Consider the following 25,956-nt stretch of genomic DNA (forward strand, 5'->3'; position numbering starts at 1 on the left):
CCCTTGAAGAATGGGCATGAGCACGAGGCATGTGGTAGACAATAAATGATGATTAGTTAATTAATTTGGTCTGACTCAACAGAGCAACCTAAACTTCGATGGAAAACAGACATTCCTCGTCCGTTTTGCTGTTTCTTATTAAAATATCAAGTTGCTTTGAAAAATACATTTTTTAAAATGATTAAGCTAAGCCTCTGACTAGCAAGCAAGCTTACTGTAGACAGAGCAGAAGGGATCATAACAAGTTTTATCTCACATGAAATGGATGCAACACAATTTATGCACTCATAAGGAACTAAAATAAGACAATACCATCAAGTGCAGGGTTTAAGAACATAGGCTATGGTGTTCTGGGTTTGATCCTGGCTCTTGGACTCAGTAGCCATATAATTTCTGACAAATAACTTAGTATCTCTGAGTACCAGGCTCTTTGCGTAGTGGGCATAAAACTACAAGCCATTAGATTTGTTCTGAATATTTTAATAGTGCATAAAATGCTTAGCACAGCATTTGACTACCTAATCCATGTTTCCATGTTTCTAGAGGCCCGGTTAGTGACACCAGCCAGTGAGCCCCTTCGGACGGGACCCACTCGGCATCGCGGACTGAGGTCAGTCAGTGGCCGGTGTCCTAATGTATATCTAGAAAGGCGGGCGGCAGGCCGGGCCGCCGCGGGGAGGGCCGCCGCCGGAGGACGGCGGCCGGGGGGCGGGCCCGAGGCGGGGCGGCCGCCGCCGCAATCGCCTGCAGCCGCCTGCAGCCGCGCTCCGGAAGGCGGGCGGCGGTGCATGGCCCCGACGGGAGGTGCGCGGCCCGCACCCGGAGCCCCGCGCGCCGCCTGAGCGCTGCGGCCGCCTGGGCGCTGCGGCCGCCTCGGCGCTGCGAGTCCTCGGCAGTCCGGCCGCCGCCCCGCGGACAGGACCGCGTAGCCCCCCCCGCCCCCGGGCTGGAACTTGCTGAAAGTCTTCCCCCTGGAAGCGATGTCCCCCCAACAGGAGACGCTAGGGGGGCAGCCGGGGCGCTCCTCTTCCCTGGCAGGAGTGTGTCTGATCGCGGGAGGCTCCAGCACCAAGGTAAGGACCCCGAGCAGAACCCCGCGCCCGCCGCCGCCGCCGCCGCCGCCGCCGCCGCCGCCGCCGCCGCCGCCGCGGCGGCCCCATTCCCGGCGCGAGCCCTCTGCGCCCCCGCCTCCGCGGGGCTCAACGTTCGAAGCTCGCGTTCGGAGCCGTTTGTTCCAGGCCATTCCCGCCTTACCCGCCCTCACGCCCGGCAGCGCCCCCAGCACCTCCCGGCCTTTTCTCATCTAGCCTTACTCGCTCCACACAGGACCCCGCGGCAGCCCATCCACCGCGACCCCGGCGGCCCCGCTCCCGCCCCCGGCGGGGGCGAGGGCCGGGAGCCGGGCCATGCCTTTCCCCTTCCCCTCCTGGCGCCGCCCCTCGGCGCGCCGCCCGAAGTCCCCCGGGCACTCACCGCTTCTTGACCGCGTCAGCTCCGATGTCGTTGAGGCCGGCGGCGTCTGTCCGGGCGCGGCTACCGCGCCGAGTAAGGTAGGCGGCCGCGCTGCGGCGCCCGCGGGGCCCAGCCCCTCACCTGGACCCCGCGGCGCGGCCGCTTCGAGCGATTTGCGAGGGGCGGGGGGGGCGCCCCGCACTGCGCTCCTGGAAGGACTCCGGGTCTTCGAGGCGGTGGGCAGCCTCCTAGGTGTGCTGGGGAAGCTAACGGTCAGCGCCACGGAGGAGCCTGGGGCCGTGCTGGGTGGGGCCGGTGGGCTGCAGCGGGGGGTCGTGAGGGCTGCGGTGAAGGGCCTTGGCCCTGCGCTCGGTCCCGGCTCCGGGGCTCGGCGGGGCTGGGGGTGGGGGGGCGGGGTGTCAGCGTGGGCGTGCGGACGGCGCGCTTGGTCCCTGTGAAAGCTGGGAGGAGGGATGCGGGCCACGGGCCACAACTTGCAGCGTACCATGCCGATCAACACAGCCGCCGTGCGGCGTGCCCATTCCGATCGGGTCAGGTTTCCTTGGAACCGTTCCCTCCGCAAGTGCACGTGGCCGCGAGCCGCCGGCCTCTGCGGCTTGGCTCTCTCTCCCAGTGATTGATTTGGGTGTTTCTAGCCTTGCTTGCTCTCGCTCCTCCCCTCCCCCAAGACCTTCTGCTATTTGGCCATTTTTACTGAGGGATAACCTAACTCTTCCTTGAGAAATGTCTTGAGGCATTGTATTTATATCTTTGGAGCCCTAAGGGACCGCGGAGGCTCCCTGATGTCAGAATCTTAGAGCCTTTCATGACTCCTCCGACCAGGATCCGGGTGGGCTCCAGGTCAATGGCAGAGCGGCGAGATCCGTGCGTCCGTGCGCCGAGTTGAGAAGTGTGTGTGAGCTCCCAAGGACCATGACCATGTCAGCAAGTCATCTAGGTGTTGGTGAACTCGGTATCGCTGTAGTGCAGGCTCAGCTTTTGATGTATTGAGGCTGAGGTTTGTCCTTGTTGCTTGTCCCCTTCAGAGATGCACGGATGGGGGGGGGACTTAAAAGGTTAGAGCTTTATTTGGGAAGGTACTTGAATGTTCAGTAATTAGCATTTTAAAGCATTTTTATTCTTGTAAACTTAAGGAATTGGGAAAAATCAAATATTTCTATTCGTGAACAGATCTCTTCCTTTTTTTACTAACGGTAATTAGGCATACTGGTGAGGGGAGAACACGTTAAAGGAGCTTGCTCATGTATCAGTAGTATTGTCCAATAAATGATAGGTTGCTTTGCATCTTAAGCCATTGTCCTAAAATGCTGTCCTTCATTATAAAACATAGTGGGTTGTCTTGTTACCAATCCAGTCTTTTCCTTTTCCTTTTTAAAAAAAGTAAATGGATGTTGCCAGTCTGGTCTTTTGACAGCATTTTACTGCCTATAGAGCAGGAGTAAGGTTAAAGAACTGTTTCATTTTGCTTTTAACATTTTTTTTCCAGAAAAGTGCGTCTCCGCCTGTTTAAATATTAGTAGGCATGTCTATTTGATTTCAGACCCCCAGAGCAATAGGAAGTAATACTGATAAAAGATTATTTACAAAAGCATAGCTCAGAGAACACTGCCATTTACACTCATGGACCACAATCTTCATGTATCCCAAACACTAAACAGACTGATCTTTTTTAGATTTCACCCCACCATTCTAGTGCTTGGTCGTCCAGCTAAGTCATGGGATTTATTTCTAAAAAGTCTACTATGTGGTTGTAATGTTAATTACTAGGACTTGGATCAATGTTGTTTAATCACCAGTTATAATCAACATTTAAAAATGAAATAGAAAAGAAAATATTAGCAGGGTAGTAAGGGTAAAGACTGTTTTGTGTAACTTCTTTTTCTCTGTGTCACATATGTATATGTATTTTGGGTAGGGATGTAAAATATATTTCTTACTGAACGGTCAGAATTTTTAAAGATAGGTTTATTGGCCAGACCACTGCATGGGATGAGTTCACTTGGCTTTTAGTTCTAGCTGTATTACTGTCTCAGTAATCTTGAGAAAAATCACTTAACATGTTTCTGTTTCCTCATCTGTAAAATGGGAATCAAAGAGATAATGCTGGAGCAAGTGCTTTGAAAAGTATACACAGTGGACAAATACATCTTTTACTCTATGAAAATAAGATGCTCTTAAATAGTAGGCCTTAAAGGAACACGCTAAGCAGTAAAGCAGTAGGGGTCTTTCAAGCTAGTCATCCTGAGAGTCTGAATTCAGTGGTGTTACCAGTGCCTTGAATGTGGTTGCCAAGGACGCAGCTTTGTACACTGTGATGAAATTTGGAGTGTGATGACCTAGGTTCAATTCTACATTGTTTCTGTCCTAGCCTACTGACCTACTGAACCTTTCAGTTTCCTATGTGTAAAATGAAAATAACAATAGTACCTAACGCCTCGAGATTTTGGGGGAAAATCGAATGTGAAACTGAGTGAATATTGACATATAATAAACACTCAATAGGTGTTAGGTCTTATTGTTTGTACTTAATGTGCATGTCTGCTGTAATTCCTAGTACTATGCCCCAGTGGTTCAAGCCAAAAATCTAGGATTCATTTTCAGCTCCTGGCATTTCCTCACTCTATAGCAACCATCAGAAAGGCCAGTTGACTATCACATCAAAACATGTCTTGAATTTCTCCACTTCATCTCCACTGTTGTCACTGTAGTCCAAACCACCACCATCTCTCTTGTACCTTTGCAGAAAGTCCTTAACTTGCCTAACACCTTTTTTTCTTGTTCTTCCCTGACCCAGTCTCCATTTAGGAGCACCAGAGTAATCTTTTAAAAATGTAAATTGATGCTGTTGCTCACCTGCTTAAAATCTTGTAGTGGCTTTCCGTCATACTTAGGATAAAATTCAGACTCCTCTTCTTGGCCCCCCTTTACTTCACCCACCTCACCTGCCTTCTCTGCCTTGTTTGTGGATGCTCCAGCCACATGGGCCTTCTTTTTCACACATCACGTCATCAGATTCATTGTGTCCTGATGCCTTGGTGTTGCTGTGCCCTGGGCTTCTGCCACAGGTCTTTGCCATGTGGACACTTCCGTATTGTTCAGATCTTGGGTCCTCCCCAAGACCCGTCCTGACTGCCTAAGTAGAAGTTGCTCCTCAGTCATGCTCTATGCCTTCTGTTTTATTTTCATCTTAGCATTCATCCTGGCCTGATATATTCTTATTTATTTCTTTGCTGTGTTACCTGAACCGCTCACCAAATTGTGAAAACCATGAGAAGAGGGACGTTATAGTGTTCAAGGCAGCCTCCTCAGTGCCTAGGACACTACATTTAACGTATTCATTAAATATTAGCTGGGTTGTGTACAGCAGCGAACAGGGACAGATACGCCCCTGTGTTCAGACTTTGTGACTTAGGGCAGGGTCAGCAATCCTTTTCTGAGAGGGCCAGGTACTGAATAATTTAGGTTTGTAGACCATAATGTCTCTATTGCAATTGCCCTCTATGCCATCATAGTGCTAAAGTAGCCATAGACAATGTGTAAATGAATGGGCATAGCTGTTTTCCATAAAACTTTATTGAGAAAAACCGGCAGTGAACTCCTGGTATACAGTTTGCCAACCCCGGTCATTGAGCATCACAGTTGACTAGAGCTTTCTGGGGTGGCAGGACTGCTCTTTATCTGCAGTGTCCAATTTGATAGCCACGAGCTCCATGTGGCTGTTGAGCACTTGAAATGTGGCTGGTACAACTGAGAAACTAAACATTTTTAAAGAGCTTCATGGAGGTGTAAGTGGCATACAGTAAACTGCGCATATTTAAAGTGTATAGATCAGTAAGTTTTGACATGTGTATACAGCTATGAGGCAATGACCACAATCAGGTTAATGATTGTATTTATCATTCTTCAAAGTTTCCTCCTGCCCTTTTCTAGTCCCTTTGTTCCCTCCTCATTCCTAGGCAGCCGCTGGTCTGCTTCCTATCACTATAGGTTAATTTGCATTTTTAAGAATCTTATCTAAATGGAATTATACTATGTATTCTTTTTTGGTCTATCTTCTTCAATTATTTTGAGATCCTTCCATGTTTTTATGTGAATCAGTAGCTCATTTCATTGCTGAGTAGTATTCCTTCATGTGGATAAACCACAGTTTGCTTATCCATTCACCTATTAATGGGCATTTGGGTTGTTTCCAGGCTTGGGATATTACACATAAAGCTGCTGTGAACATTCGTGTATAGATCTTTGTATGGACTTGTGCTTCCACTTGTCATTGTATGACTATTCTTTCCCTGTTTCCTCTCTTAGTTCTTCTTTGTTTTCTGTTATTCTCTTTATTATCCCAAAATTCAATTCAGTCTTGGGATGCTGAATTATGAAGGATTTACTCTATAGAATTTTTACATGAAGAATATATAGCTAGAAACCATATTCACTGGCTACAGGTTCAGAGGATAAGAAGGATGGTGCCTCTGATGAACTGCTAAATTAAAAAATAAGCTTTGAATTAGATCATGGATTTAAAGATCTTTAGTATGCACACCACATTTTCCCTGTTTAGCTTTTAGCTTCCACTTATTTCTTTTCACGTTCAATGGTGAGTTTTTAAAAATTTTATTAGTGGAGAAGATTGGAATGGTTGAGGATGAGGTAGGGAAAGAGCATTGGAGAGTCCCATCTCCTCCTTACTGGTGTATAAACACCACACAGTGGGTCCTCATATTAAAGGGAATGACTTTCAAAAGGGTGGATGCTTAAGGAAACATTTGGACAATACCATTTCTTGCGTGAGATTCTCTATAAATATGAACACACGGTGTTACTATGATGTGACATGACATGTATTTAAGATACGTCATAGTCTTAAGTATTTTGATTTGCTTGTACACATTGCTGTCGTTAAGCCCTTAAGAAAGAACTCAGGGCCACCAAAATTTAGAATAAAATATCTGATTTAGTGTAGTTCAATTTAGTAATATATTTAAGATATAATTAAATCTATATGCACTGAGTAAAGCAGGCCCCTCTGCATAGATTTCTAAGCCTGTAGAATTATACATTGGAAGAGAGTGAGTAGCTTGAGGGGAAGGAAGGGAAGTTAATTAATGACATGACTCATTTTCTTATTTATGCTTTTCTTTTGGATAAGTGATCAGTCTCATCACCCCAAAAGTATTTCTATTCAGTGTGTAATTAGGAATTGAGTCTCTCTGGTTATACTCCTCTAAGGAATTATTAATGTGTACACTATACTACATGAAAAGAAAGGATTTGTACTAGATTGCTCTTCCTGTTTGCAATAAAAATTTTTGACTAGAGGATAGGAAAGGAAGTGACAAAGTAGGGGAGGGGACTTGGCAGGATGATCTCCTAGCCAGTTCCCTTCATTATAAGGTCAGGGTCATGATTTTTAATCAGAAGATAAAGGCAAGAATATTAAATATTGTCATTCTGTTGTGACTTCATTTTAAACATTTTTGCTTTATCCTCTTCTAGACGACACAGCAAAGTCTGTATAATTTGGTATTATTTCTTTGAAATAGAATTTTTAGTATTACTGGGTTGTAATTCTGCTAGTGAACGGTTTCATTGTTTCCCATAACTGGGCCTATTCTCTAGACAGTATTCTTGTCCTTTCTGTCCCCAGGACTGGACTTGCCCAAAATAAAGCCAGTGTACACTGTGCCAACTACCTGTCTCCCCAAAGCCCCTTGGTCAGTCTTTCTTTCCACTCAGGAGCAGCTGACTTAATAATCAGCCTCTGAAATTTTACTTTTTCATCACAGACACAGCAGTGTTGTGGTTTTCTGGATAACAAGGTTGTCTTTGCAGGGGCACATTGGAGATTAATTCTAGTATTTGCTAAGAAGTGCAGAGACCTAACAGAAGTCAGGAATCTAAGTAAGATAGATTGATCTTTTAGTAAACCAGGAAGGGTTTTGGGGGTTTTTTTTGGTTTTGTTTGTTTGTTTACTTTACACAAGGGCATGTATGTGATCTCACATTCTGTGGGCTACCCTATTTATAATACTGAGAGCCTGATTCCACTGAAGTTCATGGATCCCCCATCATCATGGGAAAAGGGCAAGATTTCTGAATCCTCTGTTAGGGGTTAGAGGAGAGATGGGTTGTAGGAATCAGCATTGCCACCTTCAAAGACCGTATCACCCCCATGAACCATGAAAGCATTTATATTGGCCCTATGTTTTTGCAAAACATAGAAATGCCAAAAAATATGTCTTTGTTTAGTTACCAGATGTGAGAGAATGATTGTTAATTCTTTTATCTCCAAGGGCTCTGAGAAAGAGTACCATTCCTGGGCGAATTCTAGCAAAGAAGAGGCACCATACCCACTTACTGGTAAGTTTCTGTGAAAATATAAGATGGATTGTGTTTTAATTATCGTTCTAAATGTCTCAGAGAATTGGTCATATGGCCCTAAATTTAAATACTATTAAATAATTAAGCCCATGTAATATTCACCTATTCATTTAATAAATACACGTATCAAGTATGTCCTATGTGCAGATAAATGATAGCTCTTCATTCAAGCAACTAGTGGTGTAGAGGGGAAGAGAAATGTCAATTTTCCTTTTTTTTTTCACTTTACAAACAGAACTATTTTGTCAAACCTTTTAAAACTTTCTTTCTAAGAGAAAGCAAGATGTGCTGGAATTCCATTTTCCCTGTATATTTATTTTTCATATTTAGTTCTTGAATCTCCTTTCCTTTTCCTACCGTTTACCTCTATAGAAAACCTCCTATGATCCAGTCATGCCTCTTAATCTATCAGTGAGTATTTAACACTTGCCCTGTACCCAGATCTTTGCTAGGCATCAAAAAAGAAAATGAAATTAAACCGTTTAGATTCCTAAAACTCTTTATTGACTTATTTAGCAATAGGTACTACCTTACCAACTAACTACTTTGCTATTTTTCCAGCCAAATTTCCCAGCATCCGTTTTGAGGAATTACTGGTAAATAGGTCACATCTCACCTTATTTAAATCATTTAGCTACAAAAATATTTCTTGATCAGTGAAGTCCTTCAGTATAGTTAACGGAAGTAGGGCAATTAAAATAAGGGACAGCATCTGTAGCAAATCTTGAGATGATGACATTGATGATGATGACGATTTCTGTTAATGATTTTTAAATGCTTGCTATCTGCCTAGCATTATGCAGAGCATATCACATGAGTTATCTCATGTAATCCTTTCATTGACCTGTGAGATCACTACAGTGTAATTTAGGTTTCAAGTGATATGAATAATCTAAATCCAAACTTTTCTATGAAATGTATATTCTCAAGCTTTAAAGCAAGCCATCATGCACATAGCACAAAATTCCCTGCATTTCCAGTTTATTTCTTAATGTTGTCATTTGTGTAAAAGTCAATGAGCAACAATTAAATCTGTGATGAAAAGTCAAATAAGTACTTAAAATAGTTGTTTTAATAAAATATATTAATTTAATTAAAACTATGTAGGTAGTAACTGTCAGGCTTAAAACAACATGAAGCTTCATTTTTAACTCACTAAAAAAAACACATAGGATATGGGACATGGTTGTTACTTAGCAGCAATTCTCCATTGTATATTTTACTGCATCTTGCAAATTTCAGTTGTGGATTAGCTACTGGCTATTTTGGTAAATCAGTTTTGTTTTATTGCTGTCATAGAAGTCTTTTTTATTTTTCTGCCTTAGTCCCTGAAAGTTGCTATAGTACTTAATATCAGTGAAACATTGACACTGTATGCCTATGCGAGATGAAAAGGAAAAGTTCACTGAATTAGATTCAGTGATAAGTCTGGAATGGAAGAGACCTTACTCTCTGTACTTAAAAAGTAAACAAATCTACAGCACAATGGTACTTAAGAATTGAGGAAATGAAATTACTCAGCGTACTAAAGAGCAAAAACTGATATTGCAGCCAGATGTCCAGGGTTTAGTTTTTCTAGTTTGAAAATTCCTTTTTGAATCTTGTTTTTGTGTCTCTTATACCCTGCAGTCTTCCTCCTAACTATTGCCTGTGAAAAACGGCCTCAGAGTGGCGTGGTGGGAGGGAAGCATAAGTCAGACAAGCCAGCCCTTGAATAACTCTAATTGTGTATAACTAATAAAGAGTATAAAATGTCTTCTTTCAGGCAGATATCTTGTACTGAATAATAGTAATAATAGTGATCTTTGAAATATATAGTTATTTGCCCTTTATATTTAAATACTGTTAGCCACTAAGTTTTACTTATTTGATCCTTATAATACTGTGTGATGGGTAGGATAAATATTTTAATTCATGGATTTAAGGCTGAGAGAGGTCAGGGATTTGCTGAAGATTTACAGAGGTAGGTAGTGTCAAAGGAGAAACTAGAATGCCTTTCAGTATTCTCAGATGTGAACATAGGAAAAGTCAACGTGATGCAACTCACAAACTAACCTGTGCATTCCCAAACAAGATATTCTTTAAAGACTTTTTCCTCTTTGTTTCTCCTCTCTACCCCCCCCCAAAAAGAACTACTTTGGTGGGGCCACCTGCATTACACAGTGGTCTCCAAGTGTAAGAGTGTGCATGGTGATCGCTCAGTCAACAAAAGGATTCTTTATACCAAAAGTCCCAGGAGCAAATTGCAGGACATTCCAGTCTGTAGCACACATGCTTATACTGACACAGTGCCAGTCAGCCTAAAGTCTACATTTAGACTTTTCTCTGTGTAGGACACGAATTCGACTATGGGATTAAAATGAATCACCTCCGAGACACGGCACTCCTGACGCAGGGGTCAGAGGACTCCCCGACGCCTTCCAACCTCCAAGAGCCCTTCCTCATGGAACAGCTGCCCCAAGAGAAGCAGTGTCACTTCATCTTGAAGCCCAGCCGGCTGGCTGTGGCCCAACAACTGGGTGGTGAGTTTTCTCCCTCTTTCATGAGAGCCTTTTTTTTAGCAAAACTTTTCATTCCTGAAAACCAAGTTTTCAAAGTTCTTTGCCTTTATACAGGCAAAGACCCAAACTTCCAGCCAGATGAGGTATTTTTTTTTCTTTTGAATTTTCTAAGTGTTTTGAAAGGAAAGATGGAGCTTTAGAAGATGGGTTTATAAATCAGCGGTAGGAGTGACTGACGGGTAATCAGCGGTTGGTTGTGGTACGGTCTGTTCTTTCTTCACTATCCTTCCCCCTTTAACCTTATGCCCACTGCAGAGTCAAAGGCACCAGGCAGTGCGGCAGGTGCTTCAGTGCCTTCTTTGTACTGTAATGCATTGCATTGTGTGTTCCCCCTAAATGATCACATTATTAAAAGAAGGCCATCAGTGAGGGGTGTCAGGAGACGCTGGTGCCCTACCTGAATCCTGGCACTGATGATCATGTGAAGATGAAGGTAATTTCCACAGAAATCTCTCCTTAGCCTGCTAAGCTAATCTGAATTCCCTGGGAACATAGCCATCTGTTACCCTCCCCATAATAAAGACTCCAGAGTGATAAAAAGTGGTGCTCAACACAGGAGGACCATCATTAATTACCCTAACCCATGTTTGAGCTTTAAACCATCAGTCTGAAAGTAAGATTGTATAGAAATAAAAGCATATGTATCATACCAAAAAGTGTGAGTTGGGGGTGGGAGGATAGCCGAAAATTGATGCTGAATGTTTGGAGCTGCTTTTGTAAACCTGAACGAACTGGGATACCCCATGGACAGTGGCCACTGTTTTATGCTCATCTCCACACACATGCATGTCCAGCCCTGTCTCTTTCGGTTGATGACCTAGCCTCAAACTTTATACTTTATTGAAATCACTGGTCAGGACTCCTTCGTCTTGCCAACACCAGTGATAAAAACTGACCCTGCATTTGCACCAGTCCTCCTCTCTCCCACAGACTTAAAGTGAGTTTTTGAACTCTAAGGCTGTTTACTCACATCTTTGGGGTGTTATGGAGATACTACAGTTTTCCATCCCCTGAAACGTGAGCTCCATGAAGGCAGAGAGTTGAGTCTGTTTTGTTCACTGCTATGTTTTCAGCACCTGAAACAGTGTCTGCATATATAAATTGAACTCAATAAATATTTGTTGAATGAATTCTTTTATTGACAGGTCTGTTGCTGGTACTCATTGAAGACACAAAGGGACTGTTGCCTTTATAACTAAGCTGAGGAAAATGGTGTTTTACTCTTCTATCTTTATACCCATGTTGTTCAAAATGATTTCTCTGGGTCCCTTGTCAGTAAAATAAATTTATTTTAACTGACTTGACCAAAACAATCAGGAGTCAAGAATCCTAAGAGTTTTACCCAACTTTGTCAACAGCTTGCTTAATTAAACTGTAGGCATCCTCTGTGTGTTAGTCCTCTGTTTCTCTCTGTTGGAAGTTAGGATACTATTGGTTGCAGCTGTAAGATGATTCACGCTAAGGGAATGGAGTGACTACAGACCCATGGTGGCAACCTACCTGTGAAACTAAAACTTTAACAAGTGAACCAGTTTTGTATTTTTTTTAATACCCAAGATTTTGATGAACAACTGCTTTGGAAACCACTGACTTAGAGCAGGGCTCAATAGACTTTTTCTGTAAAGGGCCAGATAGTGAAATTTGCAGATCAAGAGACAGAATTGACGGTATTACACAGGTACTTAAATAACAAGAGGAAAAGCAAATTTTCACAAATTTTTTATCGAGGACATTCGATACATAGTAATAGAGTACAATTTTGTGTGGTACAGATCTACTAATGAAGAGGAATTGGATTGTTTTGAGGGAATAACATTTTGCTTAATTGAAGTGGAAAGTTAGTATTCCAGTTATCACCATTGAATGGAAAGTGTTCTGATCTGTAATTAGGTTTCATGGATTTCATCATCTTTGAAAATACCTTTTCACACAAGTAGGTACTGCCAAATACTGAGATACCACGCTATAAGTGTACAATTTTAATTGAGCATGTTTCTCTCTTCAGAGACATTTGTAGAATTTTGTTAGATTCTTCTTTGGATATTTGCCTTTTGGCGTGTCGTTTCATTGCAGATTAATCACTTCCAATTGAAAGTTAGGTAGAAGTGAAAGGCTTTTGAAACATGAAATTCCCCTTTGCACAGGTCAATTGCACAGTTAAAGGATTTGCAAATGTAGAAATATCCTTTGCACTTACATTGAGGCAGGTAAATACTGCTAGACATGTAGTTTGAGCTCAGAAAATATCACTGCTGCAGTTTTTTTTATGGAAATGGAGATCTTGCTTCTTGTTTTGACTTTAGACAGCGAGAAAAGTGTGAAAGTAGCTTGACATTACTTCATCACTAAATGTCATTAAATGTCAAAGTAGTGTTTTTGTTTTCTTTAGATAAATACCCAGCAGTGGGATTGCTGTGTCATATGGTTGTACTATATTTACTTTTTGGAGAAACCCCCATGCTGTTTCCCATAGCAGCTGCCCCAAGTTGCATTCCCACCAACAGTGCGTGAGGGTCCCCTTTCTCCACATCCTCACCAACACTTGTCATTTGTGTCCTGCTGATAATAGCCATTCTAACAGGTGTGAGTTTCTATCTCATTGTGGTTTTGATTTGCATTTCTCTGAGAATTAGTGATGTTGAGCATCTTTTCATGTGCCTGGTTGCCATCTTTATATGTTTCTTGGAAAAAGTCTCTTCAAATCCTCTGCCTATGTTTAATTGGGTTGTTCATTTTTTTGCTGTTGAGTTATATGAGTTCTTTATATATTTTAGACGTTAACCCCTTATCAGATATGTGATTTGCAAATAGTTTCTCCCATCAACTTATTGAAGTAGGTTGATTTTTCATTTTGTTGATGGGTTTCTTTGCTGTGCAGAAGCTTTTTAGTTTGATGTACTCCTGCATTTTTCCTTTCTTTGCTTTTCATTTTTGGTGCCAAATGCAAAAAAAAAAAATCATTGCTCAGACCAGTGTCAAGTAATTTACCCCCAAGTTTCCTCCTAGGAGTTTTATGATTTCAGGTCTTATATTCACGTCTGATCCATTTTGAATTAATTTTTTGTATGGTGTGGTCCAGTTTCACTTTTCACTTACTGCTCTCCAATTTTTCCACTAGAACAAATCATAATAAAATTTATATGGAATCCCAAAAGACCTTGAATTGTCAAAGCATTACTGAAGAAAAAGAAGGAGGCTGGAGGAATAACCCTCCCAGACTTCAGACAATACTCCAGAGCTACAGTAATCAAAACAGCATGGTATTGGTACAAGAACAGACATCTGGATCAGTGGAACAGAATAGAGAGCCCAGAAATGAACCCATATCACTTTTGAAGAGACTGTCCTTTTCCCATTTTATATTCTGGGGGGTATCCCAGCGGCCCTGCCCCTCAGACCAGTGCCTTAAAATTAGGAAATAAGTCTCTTTAACATGAAGTCAGTGATTTGGAAAGAACTGCTTCTGCCCTGAGCCCTGGGGTGGGTAGTGTGCACACAAGTGCTTTAAGAACTGTTCCCCAGTCCACCATGGACCACAGATCTCCTGGGCGTGAGCTCTGTTGGCCTTCAAAGCGAGATGTTTTAGGAGTTTGTCTCACAGGTGCCAGACCTTAGAAGTTGGGGTGACCTATGTGGGGTACAAACTTTTTACTCCTTCTGGGGAAGGTCTGGGTTTTGAGGAGATTTTAAGTTCCCTCCCAACTGTAGGTTGTTGCACCAGGGATGGGTTTTATGGTGAGATTGTCTCAGCCTTTTCTAGCCACTTCCCTCTCATTTGCCCAATTTGACAGTCTCTCTGTCAGTTTTTAGGTTTTTTTCCAGAGAAAACTGTTGCATAGGTAGCTGTAGATACGGTGTGTGCGTGGGAGGAGGTGAGATCAGGATCTTCCTATGTCACCATCTTGCTAAAATCTCTTATTAAAGGTTTTTTTTTGTTATGATTATTCTTTAACAATCTATGAGGACAGACTTCTGAGAATTATACTTTTTAATATTCAGCTCCCTAATTGAAGCATGGAGAAATGCTGGCTTGGACCTTGTCGGGGCTGTCTGGGACGCTAAGCCTTCCTGAACTCCACTGGCCCTGCATTTACATCTCCCTTACAGTTTTTATAGCAATTGCATGTCTTTTCATCAGTCTTTGACATTTGGAAAGTAAGAGCTGTGTATTAAAGCTCTGCAAGAAAGTAAACTTTAATGAGATTTTTTTTCTCTCAGTCCCAGAGGGAACGTGAGCTTTAAAATTGAATGTTGTACATAGTAAAAGACATTGCTGCAGCTGAAAGTATTTATAATAAAGTTCAGTACTCAATTTCTGCTTTATCCTCTGCACTCGTAGGATAGCTGGGTATATAACTTTATGATAGAGCATTCTTTCTAAGAAGTGTATGAAAGCTAAAAAAAAAGCAAATAATTCTGATAGTTTTAGGAATAATGAAACCAGATTAAATGTGAGGAAACTAGACTAAGTAGAACTATTCAACATATGTAAACATACATACCCAACAAACATTTGCACAGATTGGCATTGCTGGCACACAGGAACCCCCTCCTGGATTTAAGAATGGGTTCAGCTTTCTTTCCTGTTCTTTAAGATGGTGCAAGTTGGGAATGTCAGGACAGGAAGAAAGTGCTTTAGTTAAGCAGATTCTGGTATTTCTTCCTGTCCACACACTTCCCGAAGGCTGTTAAACAAGTGGAGAATGGATGTGGGGAGGAGGTCCTCTTTCTGGGGAGGAGATTGGTGTCTTGGCAGCTCTGTTCAAGGCTGCTGTGGACCTATGCCCTGGGCAAAGTAACACTTTTCGAACATTATCCTACTTAATTCTCTCGGTGAGGCTGTTAGCTGTAGGTGGTGTTCTCATGTTAAAGTGAAGAAGCAGAATAAGTAACTTGCACAAATAAATATCTGAAGCAGGAGTCTAGCTGGGCTCCTGACTCCTGAAACAAAGAACTTTACAATGTATGAGCATTTATGATGCACTTCTTGAATCCTGAGGAAGCCAGGGGTGGATGATGGTCTAGCTGCTGTTCAGTAAAATGTTTCCTATTTGATTATCTTCCCACGACGTGGCTTTTTTAGTATTTGGTTTATGTTGGGTATGCTGAGGAAATAAACAGTATGAAACACTTGCTTGAAATGAGCACTGGGCACTGCCGACTGTGCCCCTCCCACCCCCTGGAATCATCTCCTTCAGTGTCCCCACCCAGAATAGTGTCCTTCATGTCCCCCTACCCCCGAATGTTCTCCTTGGTACCCCGCCCCCCGAGATTGTCCCCTTCGTGCCCCGTGGTCAGAGAGAGCTGGGGGGTAATGCACCATCTCTGGCAGCATGGTTGGGGGTCAGGGCCTCAAAGCCAGAGCGTGATGACCAGTTTCATGCACTGTCCCTGGTGAAAAATGTAGTCAGACTCTATGTGGGCACCACCTGTGGGCCCATTCGCCTCAAGAGCTGTTTCGCATCTGCCCCACTCAACGCAGTTTTCGGGGGTCAGCCAGAGGTTTGGGCAGAATTCATGCCCATTATTTGGGTTGGGGCTCCCACTAGTCTGTCTGCTCCTTCCTGGAGTTCCCCCTTCACCCTCCAGCTGCTGTGGTCACCTCCATCTCCATTCTCTATAGTTTTTTCAAACCAGCAAGAGGACAGGTTTCTCTCCAAATTTTAGTCACCCCTGCCACCCTGGGTCCTATGCTCATGGAAGAAGCTGTAAAAATGGGGAACTCACCCAGCGCCATGCCATTTCCTTCTTCCCAAGTGTCAAACTGTTACCTCCACTCTGTGCCTGCCTTTGGTCACTCTTTAGTGTCTTCAGGTCTGCTCTTATATCTTTAAGTGTTGCCTGGAGTTTATAGCTGTTACCTGTGTGTATTTGTTTAGGCCAGGGGGTGTAGGTGGCAGAAAGGTCAAAAAGGACCCTAAAGAGCTGTCTTTTTAGGTATCAGATCCTGTGCAGATCCATCCATTTTTGTCTTAAAATTAGATGCAGATGACATCAGAACTGTTTTAGAACTATGATCTCACAAAACCATGATTCATTGCTGACCTTTCTCCTGCCTGTTTTGTTCCTGCTGTCTTTTTTCACCTAAATGTCTGCTCAGTTCAATTACTGTTCGAGAATGATTTATTGATTACTCACTAGACATGAGGGATGATGCTGGATCCTCTACCTGTTGAAATCGTGTTGATTCCAAATTCACATCCAATGCAGGTGCCTGCAGGACCGCTCCCTCTCTCCTGACGGGGAGGCAGATGTGCTTCATGGTTCTTCTGAACACCTCTGGTGCCTTGTTCCTCCCTCAGGATGTCTTATTTATTAATATACTTGCTCTCCCCCACCCACCCATCACCAGTCTTGTCCCCCTGTAAGATTATAAACTTTACCGTGGCAAGGGTGAGTCTCACTCATGTTTTCATCCATCCATGCTGCCTTAAACATACTTTTTAAAGTCAGGAACCAAAAAGATACATGAAAAGTCTGCAGTTGGAGAGAAAGGGGGGGGGCGCAGAGCATTAGCTTCCTGTCTCTGTGCTCAACAGCAGAGTGGGGCATCAGGTAGCAGAGCCTTCTTGTTCTCAGAGAGCACCTTCATAGTGATGCCTCCTCCCCTTCCCCAAGGTCTCCTCCCTCCCCTTTTCCTCCTCCTCCTCCTCTTCCTTCTCCCCTTTCCCCTCTCTTTCTCTCTCCTTTTCCTCCTCCTTCTTCCTTTCTTTTTCTCATTACTGAATTGTGGTCTAATTTGATCTTCAGCTTTTTTGTTCACTTAGTCTCCTCTTTAAAATGGCCTGTGTGTTGGTATGAAATGCTTTGTGCTGTAAGTTCAGTAAATGGGGAGCCCTTTCACCTTTGAAAATTTGGTACCAGAATTCAAGCACATAGATCAGTGATGCCCCCAAAATGGGGGGAGGGAGAATAACCCAAGCGTTTAATGTTTCCTTACCTTTAAAATGCTGAGCCGTGGTGCTGAGCATACTATACAATGGAAACTATAGAAATAAGATTAAGTGAATTAAATGAGTTTTGCTAATCATCTCACTTCTTCCTTAGATTCAGGCCAGAAGACGTTTAAAAGAAGAAGATCTGCCATTAACTGGGCCTTCTGGCGGGGCTCGAGCACCCACCTGCACAACCAGCCCGTGTCACCAACGTCTCCAAAGCCGGGACTGCTCTTTGGGGTGTCTTTGCCAGATGTCTGTGAGAACGACAATCTACCCAAACCTATCTTGGTAAGTCTCGTTTTGGTCTGTAACACTTAGCAGGAAAGGAGAGCTCCGGAGGGAAAATCTACCCCAAATGGAAAAATTGTGGACACTCATGGCTTTGGCTGAGAACCTTTACTATTACTTCAAAGAATACAAATCTTGACTAAACTATTGCAGCATCATGAGGCAGATGTGATGGGGAGAGATGGTCTTGTCTGCTGGTGGCAGGAAGGAGCAGCGTGAACCTGCTCTGATAAACTATAGAGTCTGTCTGCCCTGTGGACGGAGAATGCACTTTATCCTGCACGTTCCTCTCACATCCTTTCTTGAACCCTGTGTTGTTCAGAACATGACTCTTTTAGTCACCTTAGCAGCAAGGACTAAACCTCATACTTTTTATTAGTATTCTAAGTGTTTAGGCATGAAGATACATCCTCTGGCATTTAGTTACCTTTTGTATGTACAACAGATCAGGTGAAAGCCACTGAGTGTGTATGGTCTTCAGTGAAGGTAGTAAATGAACCCTGTCAAGCAGCATTTTTTGAGTGTCCAGTACCCTTCAGGCACCGTCCCGGATGCCTGGCACTTCATGCTCTGCTCTGTGTCTGTGAGTACCAGACGCTACTCTAGTCACTTTTTCGCTTGCCTTTCACAACAGATTTAGAGGGTAGTTGTCACCAGTGTCATCATCACCATCACCATCTCCATCAGTCCTACTTTACAAATTAAAGCCCCACTCCCCCCCAAAAAAACCCTCAAGTTTACTGAAAGTCACACACAGCAAGCCTGAGCTGTAACTAGGTCTCAGGTCCTGTGGGTTGCACATCTCCGACACCCACTTGTTCCTCCTCTGCAAGCATAGGACGCGCAGCTGGAAAGGAAGCAAAATGAAAGACTGATTGGAATGGAATGGGACAGAGAAAGCTTCCTGGAGGTGATGATTTTGGAGGCTGATTTTAAAAGAAGTCAATACAGGAAGTAGAATGAAGTGTAAAGTAGAATGAAATGTAAAGTCGCATGAAAAGAAAGACAAGCAAGTGGAGGATGAATTAGGCAAGAACATTTCCATGTCTGGGGACAAGATTTCGTATTAGAGAACAGTGGGCAAAGAATAGTGAGACAGGAGGGAGACAAGGTAACAGGTACCTTGAAGTGACTACTGGATCGCTGAAAAAGGACAGTCGCATGAAAGCAAGTGTTGAAATGTAGCAAGAACAAATGGGAGAAAATAGATTTAGAGACACACACACACACACACACACACACAAAGTGACTTTAATCCTCTGGCAGCCTGTCCAGCCCCAGCCCTTCAGTGCCTCCCGCCGGGCCGCCCCGGCCCCTGGCAGCCGGGGAGGGCAGCGGTGTGTTCTCCGGCTCCTTCTGCGTCAAGTGCCATTTTGATTTTTTTTCCTTTGTTTCCCCGTAGGATATGCTTTTCTTCCTTAATCAGAAAGGACCCCTCACAAAGGGGATCTTCAGACAGTCGGCCAACATGAAATCCTGCAGAGAGCTGAGAGAGAAACTGAATTCCGGAGTTGAAGTACAGCTAGACTGTGAATCGGCTTTCGTGATAGCCTCTGTCTTAAAGGTGGGGAACACACGCCCTTCGTCCCCCCTACAGTGGAGCTCTGGGGGAAGACAGCTGGTCTCCCTCATTATAACGCTATCCCCATCTGTGAAGAAGCGTCATAGTTAGAGTTTCACAGCCAATTAGCTATGTGATAAAAGTATTTGTAGCAGAAATTCTTGTGGCAAAGATGTCTATGGCAAATAGGTTTACTTATGGGGGAAAAAAAAAACCTGGAACCCAGCCCCATGGTCACTTAACTCACATCCATAGTTGAGTTAGACTTCTTCTAAAATGTTTTCCTCCCCCCATTCTTGAAAATGTCTCACGTCTTTGCAAAAGCTAAAGTCAAAATGAGCTTTCAGCAGCGCTCTTGACCACAGCAATGGCTTCTGCAGACCAGCGTCAGGCTGCCGTCTCTTAGCAGGCTTGGTGTGCACCCGCGCCAGGGGTAAGGACAGGGCCCCAGCCTGCATCCCAGGGCCTGGAGCATAAAACCCAAATTCCAGAAAACATGGTGAAGAAGGCTGTTACGTGTCCCTGCTCCCAGTCAGTTGCTCACAGAACCGTACTTTATGAATTTAGGAACAGTCAGATGTCTCTTGGTAAAAGGGCCATGTCTGCTCTTAAAACAATCCCTGCCACAGACTTTGACAATGAAGTGTCACTCAGAAGAGCTGGAGGGCGGAAGCGGGGAGCATCTTGTCTATTTTACACAGGGTTTGCACTTGCCTTTCAGTCGTGGAGCTCAGTAGAGATATGTGTGGTGTGCTAGCTGAGCAAGACCCATGTCAGGGACGTGTATGCATGGTGGATTATTCTTTGCTTTTTTTAAAATCATATGATTAGGCTTTCTCCCATCTCTTAATTTAAGAAGTTAAAGGCTATGTTTTAGAAGATTTTCCTAATTTTGCTATTCTTCACAGCACCATACTCCTCAAAATTTTGAACTAAATTGTTGAGGCTGTTAATAAAGAATTTTGGATGTAAAAGAGTTAAGCTGCATTTCACATTGCAGAGAAAGTAGTTGTACAAGAATAAGCAAAGGGCAAAAATAATCCAAATGATTGGAAAGTCTGGTTAGATGGGTTCCAACTAATTAAAGCTTTGTGATCATGGAACTGTGCTTTACTCTCAATTTTTTCCCAAGTGGTTGCAGGAAAGGAAATACTTTTTGCCAAAAGTTATTGAGCTTTAGTTTTGTTTCTTGTTTTTGAGACTACTTGGGAGTGGTACTTAAGTTTTCCCTTAATTTTTCACTTAGGCTGGTTTTGCTTAAATATAAGCTTCACTCTGAACTATAATTGGAATAAAATTTCTTGAGAAAGCATAACTTTGACCCATCAGACCTTTGAGGAAAAGTTCATTTTTTAATCCTGTAAGAATCTCATCTCAGATTAATCTGGGAGCTCTGCTGATGGCCGGGGCCCTGCCTTTGGAGGGGAGGAGACTGAGTTGAGTGCTGGGCCCTGGCGATTGTAATTCAGAACCAGCTTTCACATCCTTCTCAGCTGCGATGGTTGTTATTTCGTAACTTGTTATTCCAACTGTGGAGAGTCCATTGCGATGTTACGACTTATCTTTCAAGTGTAGGTTTTAAGATTTAATGATGTTTTTCTTCAAGACAGATCATAAGTATGTTTTCCACTGATGTTTAAAAAGAGCTATTGTCACTGCCCCACTTTGAAATAACTGATTTCGGCTCTTCTGAATCTGACTTGTCAAGTAGGTGCAGCACTAAAATTAGTTAGGAATTATGAAAATTCGATAGTTTTCCCCCCCAAAAAAGGTAACTTTTGTGATGACGCGTCTGAATCGCAAGTATCCAGGTACATCTCTCCTGGAAAATACAATAGAACAGAGACAGACTTTAAATCAGTCACTTTCCTGCTTACTAACCACTCCAAAACATTGTCTTATAATAGGTAACATGACCACGAAGAGGCTTTTAAATTATTTGAGAGCCTCAGCTATAGTTAGCTGGCCTTCCCTTGTCCCTCACTAATATTTGGCTATAGGACATACAGCAACATTTCAGTAATGACCCCTGCTATGTCTGCGACTGTGCTTGGCGTTGAGTGTATGAAGTGAAAGGCAAGGGTCTGGTCTGATCCTGCCCTGAAGGAGCTCGTAGGCTCGTGGGAGACATGCTCACCTCATCAGCTGACTGCAGCACTGAGGCCCAAGGCTTCCATGTTAGTCACAGAAACACGACATGTTGTCTGTCACAAGTTGTGTGTCGCCTTTGGTGAGGCACATATGTAAGGCTGCTATTTGATTTTCCAGCAAGAATTAAAATTACTCCATTGCACACCTGTCTCTGTGTTGTAAGCAGGAACTTGCAAGAGGGTGGTCAGCCATGGGTCCAGCACTTAGACATGGAATTGGGTTTTCTCTGCCTGAAGTTTCCTAAGGTGGAGATCAGACTTCGCAAGCTTGGCTTGTTAGGACCGGGCCAAAAGCAACAGAGGGTGTTGGCCTAGAAAGGAAAGGAACGTAGGACCAGGACCAAAGTGTGTTTACTTTTAAGCTTTTTTATAAACAAATGTCAAACAACAACCTCCCTTGGTCAGATCCTACTTGTGTCATTGTCTGGTTTCACCCACACCTGGCCCCACAAGTGCTCTAAGGAGGAGTCTCGAAGGCCAAGAAGGATAATGTACCAGGGACATGTTATTTAATATACATTAGGGATGAGAGTGCTGCCCCAGGCTCCCAGAGCCAGCCATAGCCTGGAATGCCTTCTCCCCTCCTATGAAGAATACAGGGGGAAACTCCAGACACCTCTGGATGGAATTAGTCACCAATGCTGCTGGAATCTAAAGTTCTAAATTACCAGGGACTTTGTTTTATTTACTACCCTGTTCCTGGCACCTGAAACAGTGCCTGGCACAGATGAGCAAATATGTGTAGAATGACTGGATGACTGACTACCACATTATGAATCTCACAGATACCTTCGTGCATTCCTTTTAACTAGTGATTTGAGAGACAGAGAGAGAAAAAAAAAGATTAGGATGGTTTGCCAGATCCTGTCATGTTATACTAGTTTGCTAAGATGTATACAAACCGGAGGTTTCAGCCCAAACAGGTTGTCCTTTATCTTTCCCACTGTAGTCCAGACCCCAATTTCCCTCTGGTTTTTTGTTAGAAAAAAAATCAAAGCATATTTTTCTGTGTGCGCACATCATTGGAGGGCTGGCGCAGAGCTCTGTGTGTTCCAAAGAAGGGAGGACTGAACTTTCCAATAAAGTGTCTTCTTTCTAATTTCTCCAATACAAATTGTTAGAATAACAATTTAAATTTTTTTCCCTCTATTTTAGGATTTTCTACGGCACATTCCGGGAAGCTTATTATCATCAGATCTCTATAATAATTGGGTCTGTGTAATGGACAAAGGAAATGATGAGGAGAAAATAAATGCAGTTCAAAGGTAACTATTCCAATTTGGTCATTTCTCAAAAATACTTTTTAAAATAACTTATTTTATAAGCTTGTCTGTTAATGTAATAATAACTATCAAAGTCATATCCATAGGGGCCAGTTTAAAAGTAGACTTATGCTAGCAACTGTCATTGTTATTATTGGTTTTTTTCCTAATCTTACTAATATGGAATACTTGACCATTGTACACCTTCTGTATATTCTAATCTGATAGGCACTGAAACCCATTAGACTAATAGCAAATACTGTAGACCCAATCTACAATTTATGACCTTAATTTTGGTAAGTATTTAATTAACCAGACGATTCCTTATACACTTCATTTAGCAGCCGAATTCATACAGAGAAAATTCCTTCCTCTCAAGGAGCTCACAGTCTAGTAGAAATAGACAGATAAAACCCAGAATTCCAGTGCGGTACAGTCAGTGCCATGACAGGGGTATGTGGAGAAGGGGATGTGAGGAGACTCCAGAGAGACAGTCAACTCATTGAAAAGTGTCAAGGGAAAAGGGAGTTGCAGAGCTTTAGCCTGATCACAGAGAATGCATTGTCTGTCCTCATGGAAAGGGAAGTTGCCGGCAGAACCCAGCACCCCCATTCCTGAGTATTTCCCACATCATAAGAGAATAGGAAAAAAGTGTCCATTAACAAAAAGCAATACTTGCATTTCTGTGAAACCCAAGAATCCCGGTACCATTTATTTGCAAACGCTTGTTCAGTGCAGTGTTATCTTGAGCAACTTTCAAATGCAAATCATTATCTACACGCAGCTACTGATGGTGTAAGTGTTGAAGGCACCAGACTCAGAGCCATGCACAAAATGCTGTCTCTGCTTTCGTGACAGCTTGGTGGGAACCGTTCAGAGACAGGGAACCTGAGATTCTGTATGTTGTTGCTCATTGTCTAAAACTTTATATTCTAGAAGCTATTAAAGGATGATTTTTAAAAGGCCAGAATTATGGCTCTCATATAAATATGCACACGTGAAAGAAATTTTATTTAAAACAAGAATTAATAAAGAGAAGTACTAAGACGTTACTGCCACCGGTTCAGAGAAGATGGTTAACTACCACAAGTTATAATAGTTGAATCAGAAATGCTGAAATGAACTTAAAAAACAAAACTGGCTTTTTCTGCTGGGGCATGAGGCAGTGCAAGTAAATCACGTGTCTCTTCACCAGAGAGAATTTTCAGGTCTATGGACAAGTCTTATGTGTATTGCTGTCAATATTCTATAGTTTACAGAGGTGTAAAATAACTCAAAGGCTCAGGGCCCCCTCAGAATCTGACACCCCAAAAGAGCACGCTAGGCAAGGCCTTAATTTCCACTGAATACATTCAGTAATCTTTTGGCCCATTGTAATCTGTCATAATGTGTCCCTAGAAAACCATCCTCATTCTCAGTCTGTGGTGCTGAAGAAGCACCTCTCTGGTATTTATGCAACAAGAGCCAGATTACCTGATTTTCTTCCCCAGGTTGTGATACAGGAAAACGGGGCACGAGAGGAGGGCTGTGTCCCAGGTCTCACTTGAGTCCCTGGGATGCGCCCCGCCAAGTGAGGGTCGTTGGCTTCACGCGGGAAAGAATTCAAGAGCGAGCCCTAGTTGAGTAAAAGTAGATTTGTTTAGAGAGATGCACACTCTGTAGACAGAGTGCAGGCCGTCTCAGAACGCAGGAGAAGGGCAGAGGGGAGCAGGGTTGGGTGTTTAGTTTAAAGGAGAAGTAGACACACAGTCCATAGACAGAGTGCCGGGCATCTGGGAAGGTGAGGGAGCAAGAGAGTCCACGAGGCACGGTGTTGCGAGTTTTTATACATTAACAAGTGAGAGGATTACTCCAACTGCTTTGAGGAAGGGGCGGGGATCCCCAGGAATTGGGCCACTACCCTCTCCTTGATTTTCATGGTCAGCCTCAGAGCTGTCATGGCACCTGTGGGTGTGCCATTTGCGGTGCTAGTACATTACAGTGTGTGTGAGGGAGCTCAGGGTCCACTGGAGGTCAGCTCTCCATCCATCCTGGTCCTCAAGGTCCATCAGGAGTTGACTTCCTCCACCTTGGTGCTAACTGCTATGTCATTCCTTTAATGGCTGTGTCCTGCCCCCTTCCCTCCTGTCTCAGTTACAGGTTCTTGTTGGAAAAAAGCAACAATCATGAAAATATATATATGTATGTATAAAATATATATATGTATATTTATTTCCTGGATGGTAGTAAATGATGGTGAATGATAATTTAAAAATCCCTCATCAAGTACAAAATTGGAACAGTAGGAAATATACTGTTATAAGCTTGACTGACATGTGAAAGTGGTACCACTGAGATAAAGAGACATGGGACAGAATTGACCTTAGAAGCTGGTAGAGCAGAGTGTAAGCTCTCAGGATGGAACTGGGAGTCTTTGTGGCTGAGGCTTGAAAGGTTCTCACCCAGAGACAGAATATACAAAATAAATGAATAACCCCCCTGAGTCTTACTCTCTCCCCTCTGTAAGACAGTCCTCGCTCTGCACGTACCATATGAGCTGACACTCCCACATACCTGAACTGTGTTTCTGCTTCACGTGGTTCCCCATGAAAAGTGAAGAAAGGTTGCCTTGTCTACAAGTTTTCCACGAAATGTCTTGCTTAAAGAGCACCTTTGTCTGTCTTTAGGCTATTAGACCGGCTCCCAAGAATGAATGTTGTTCTGCTAAAGTATCTTTTCGGGTTATTGCACAAGATTGAAAACCATGCCTCATGGAACCAGATGAATTCATTTAACTTAGCAGTGTGCATCGCTCCAAGCATCCTTTGGCCTCCTGCTTCCTCCAGCCCCGAAATAGAAAGTGAATTTACAAATAAGGTAATGTTTTTCATTTTTCTGCCCTGGGGCACTGAGTCCCCGTTTTGAACCTAAAGTTTGGGGTATTAGTTCTGAAAGACATGTCCTTAAGTACATCTTCTTATAAGTCTGAGTTCATCGACTGTTCTGTCCTCTCCTGGTAGACTGCAGAAAGCTGATTTCTTAAGCAAAGAAAGTGATAGTAATTGGGTTACTTCTGTTTTCCCTTTAAGGAGGCAAAACAGCTGTGATTGACTGAAACCGTAGAGGGAGAAGAGCAGTTGATAAGATTTTAAAAAGAAGCAAAAGACTTTGAAATTGAACAGGTGCAGGTGGAAATCTCAGGCCTCCCCACTTGCCAGATGTACTATCTAGGGCAGAATTAGTTACACTGTTCCACAGTTTCCTCATCTAACACAATGGAGGTGGCGATGGTACCTCGCTCACTCAGTACTTACTTGAAATCACACTCCTGCAGTACCTGATGGTTAGTACAGGGATGGGGCACTG

General features: G+C 43.1%; 1 protein-coding gene and 1 long non-coding RNA gene across 2 annotated transcripts in view; one reads left to right on the forward strand and one right to left on the reverse strand.

Annotated features, from left to right (window-relative positions):
• Positions 1–1,259: 1,259 nt before the first annotated feature.
• The window catches only part of LOC140691104 (rho GTPase-activating protein 20-like), a 31,833-nt gene continuing 7,136 nt past the window's right edge, over positions 1,260–25,956 (forward strand). The window contains exons 1-7 of the mRNA XM_072953912.1: positions 1,260–1,550; positions 7,764–7,830; positions 10,185–10,373; positions 17,460–17,638; positions 19,041–19,202; positions 22,505–22,614; positions 25,278–25,467. Of these exons, the coding sequence (XP_072810013.1) occupies positions 1,407–1,550; positions 7,764–7,830; positions 10,185–10,373; positions 17,460–17,638; positions 19,041–19,202; positions 22,505–22,614; positions 25,278–25,467 (1,041 nt within the window). The 5' untranslated portion in view covers positions 1,260–1,406. The remainder of the gene's footprint in view (positions 1,551–7,763; positions 7,831–10,184; positions 10,374–17,459; positions 17,639–19,040; positions 19,203–22,504; positions 22,615–25,277; positions 25,468–25,956) is intronic.
• LOC140691105 (uncharacterized) lies at positions 20,171–25,306 on the reverse strand. The gene is made up of 3 exons (XR_012066572.1): positions 24,085–25,306; positions 21,496–21,660; positions 20,171–21,021 (listed from the first exon to the last, which is right to left on the reverse strand). It is a non-coding gene; the product is annotated as an uncharacterized lncRNA (long non-coding RNA).

This window comes from Vicugna pacos, chromosome 33 (assembly GCF_048564905.1).
Source record: "Vicugna pacos chromosome 33, VicPac4, whole genome shotgun sequence".
NCBI classification, from domain to species: Eukaryota; Metazoa; Chordata; class Mammalia; order Artiodactyla; family Camelidae; genus Vicugna; species Vicugna pacos.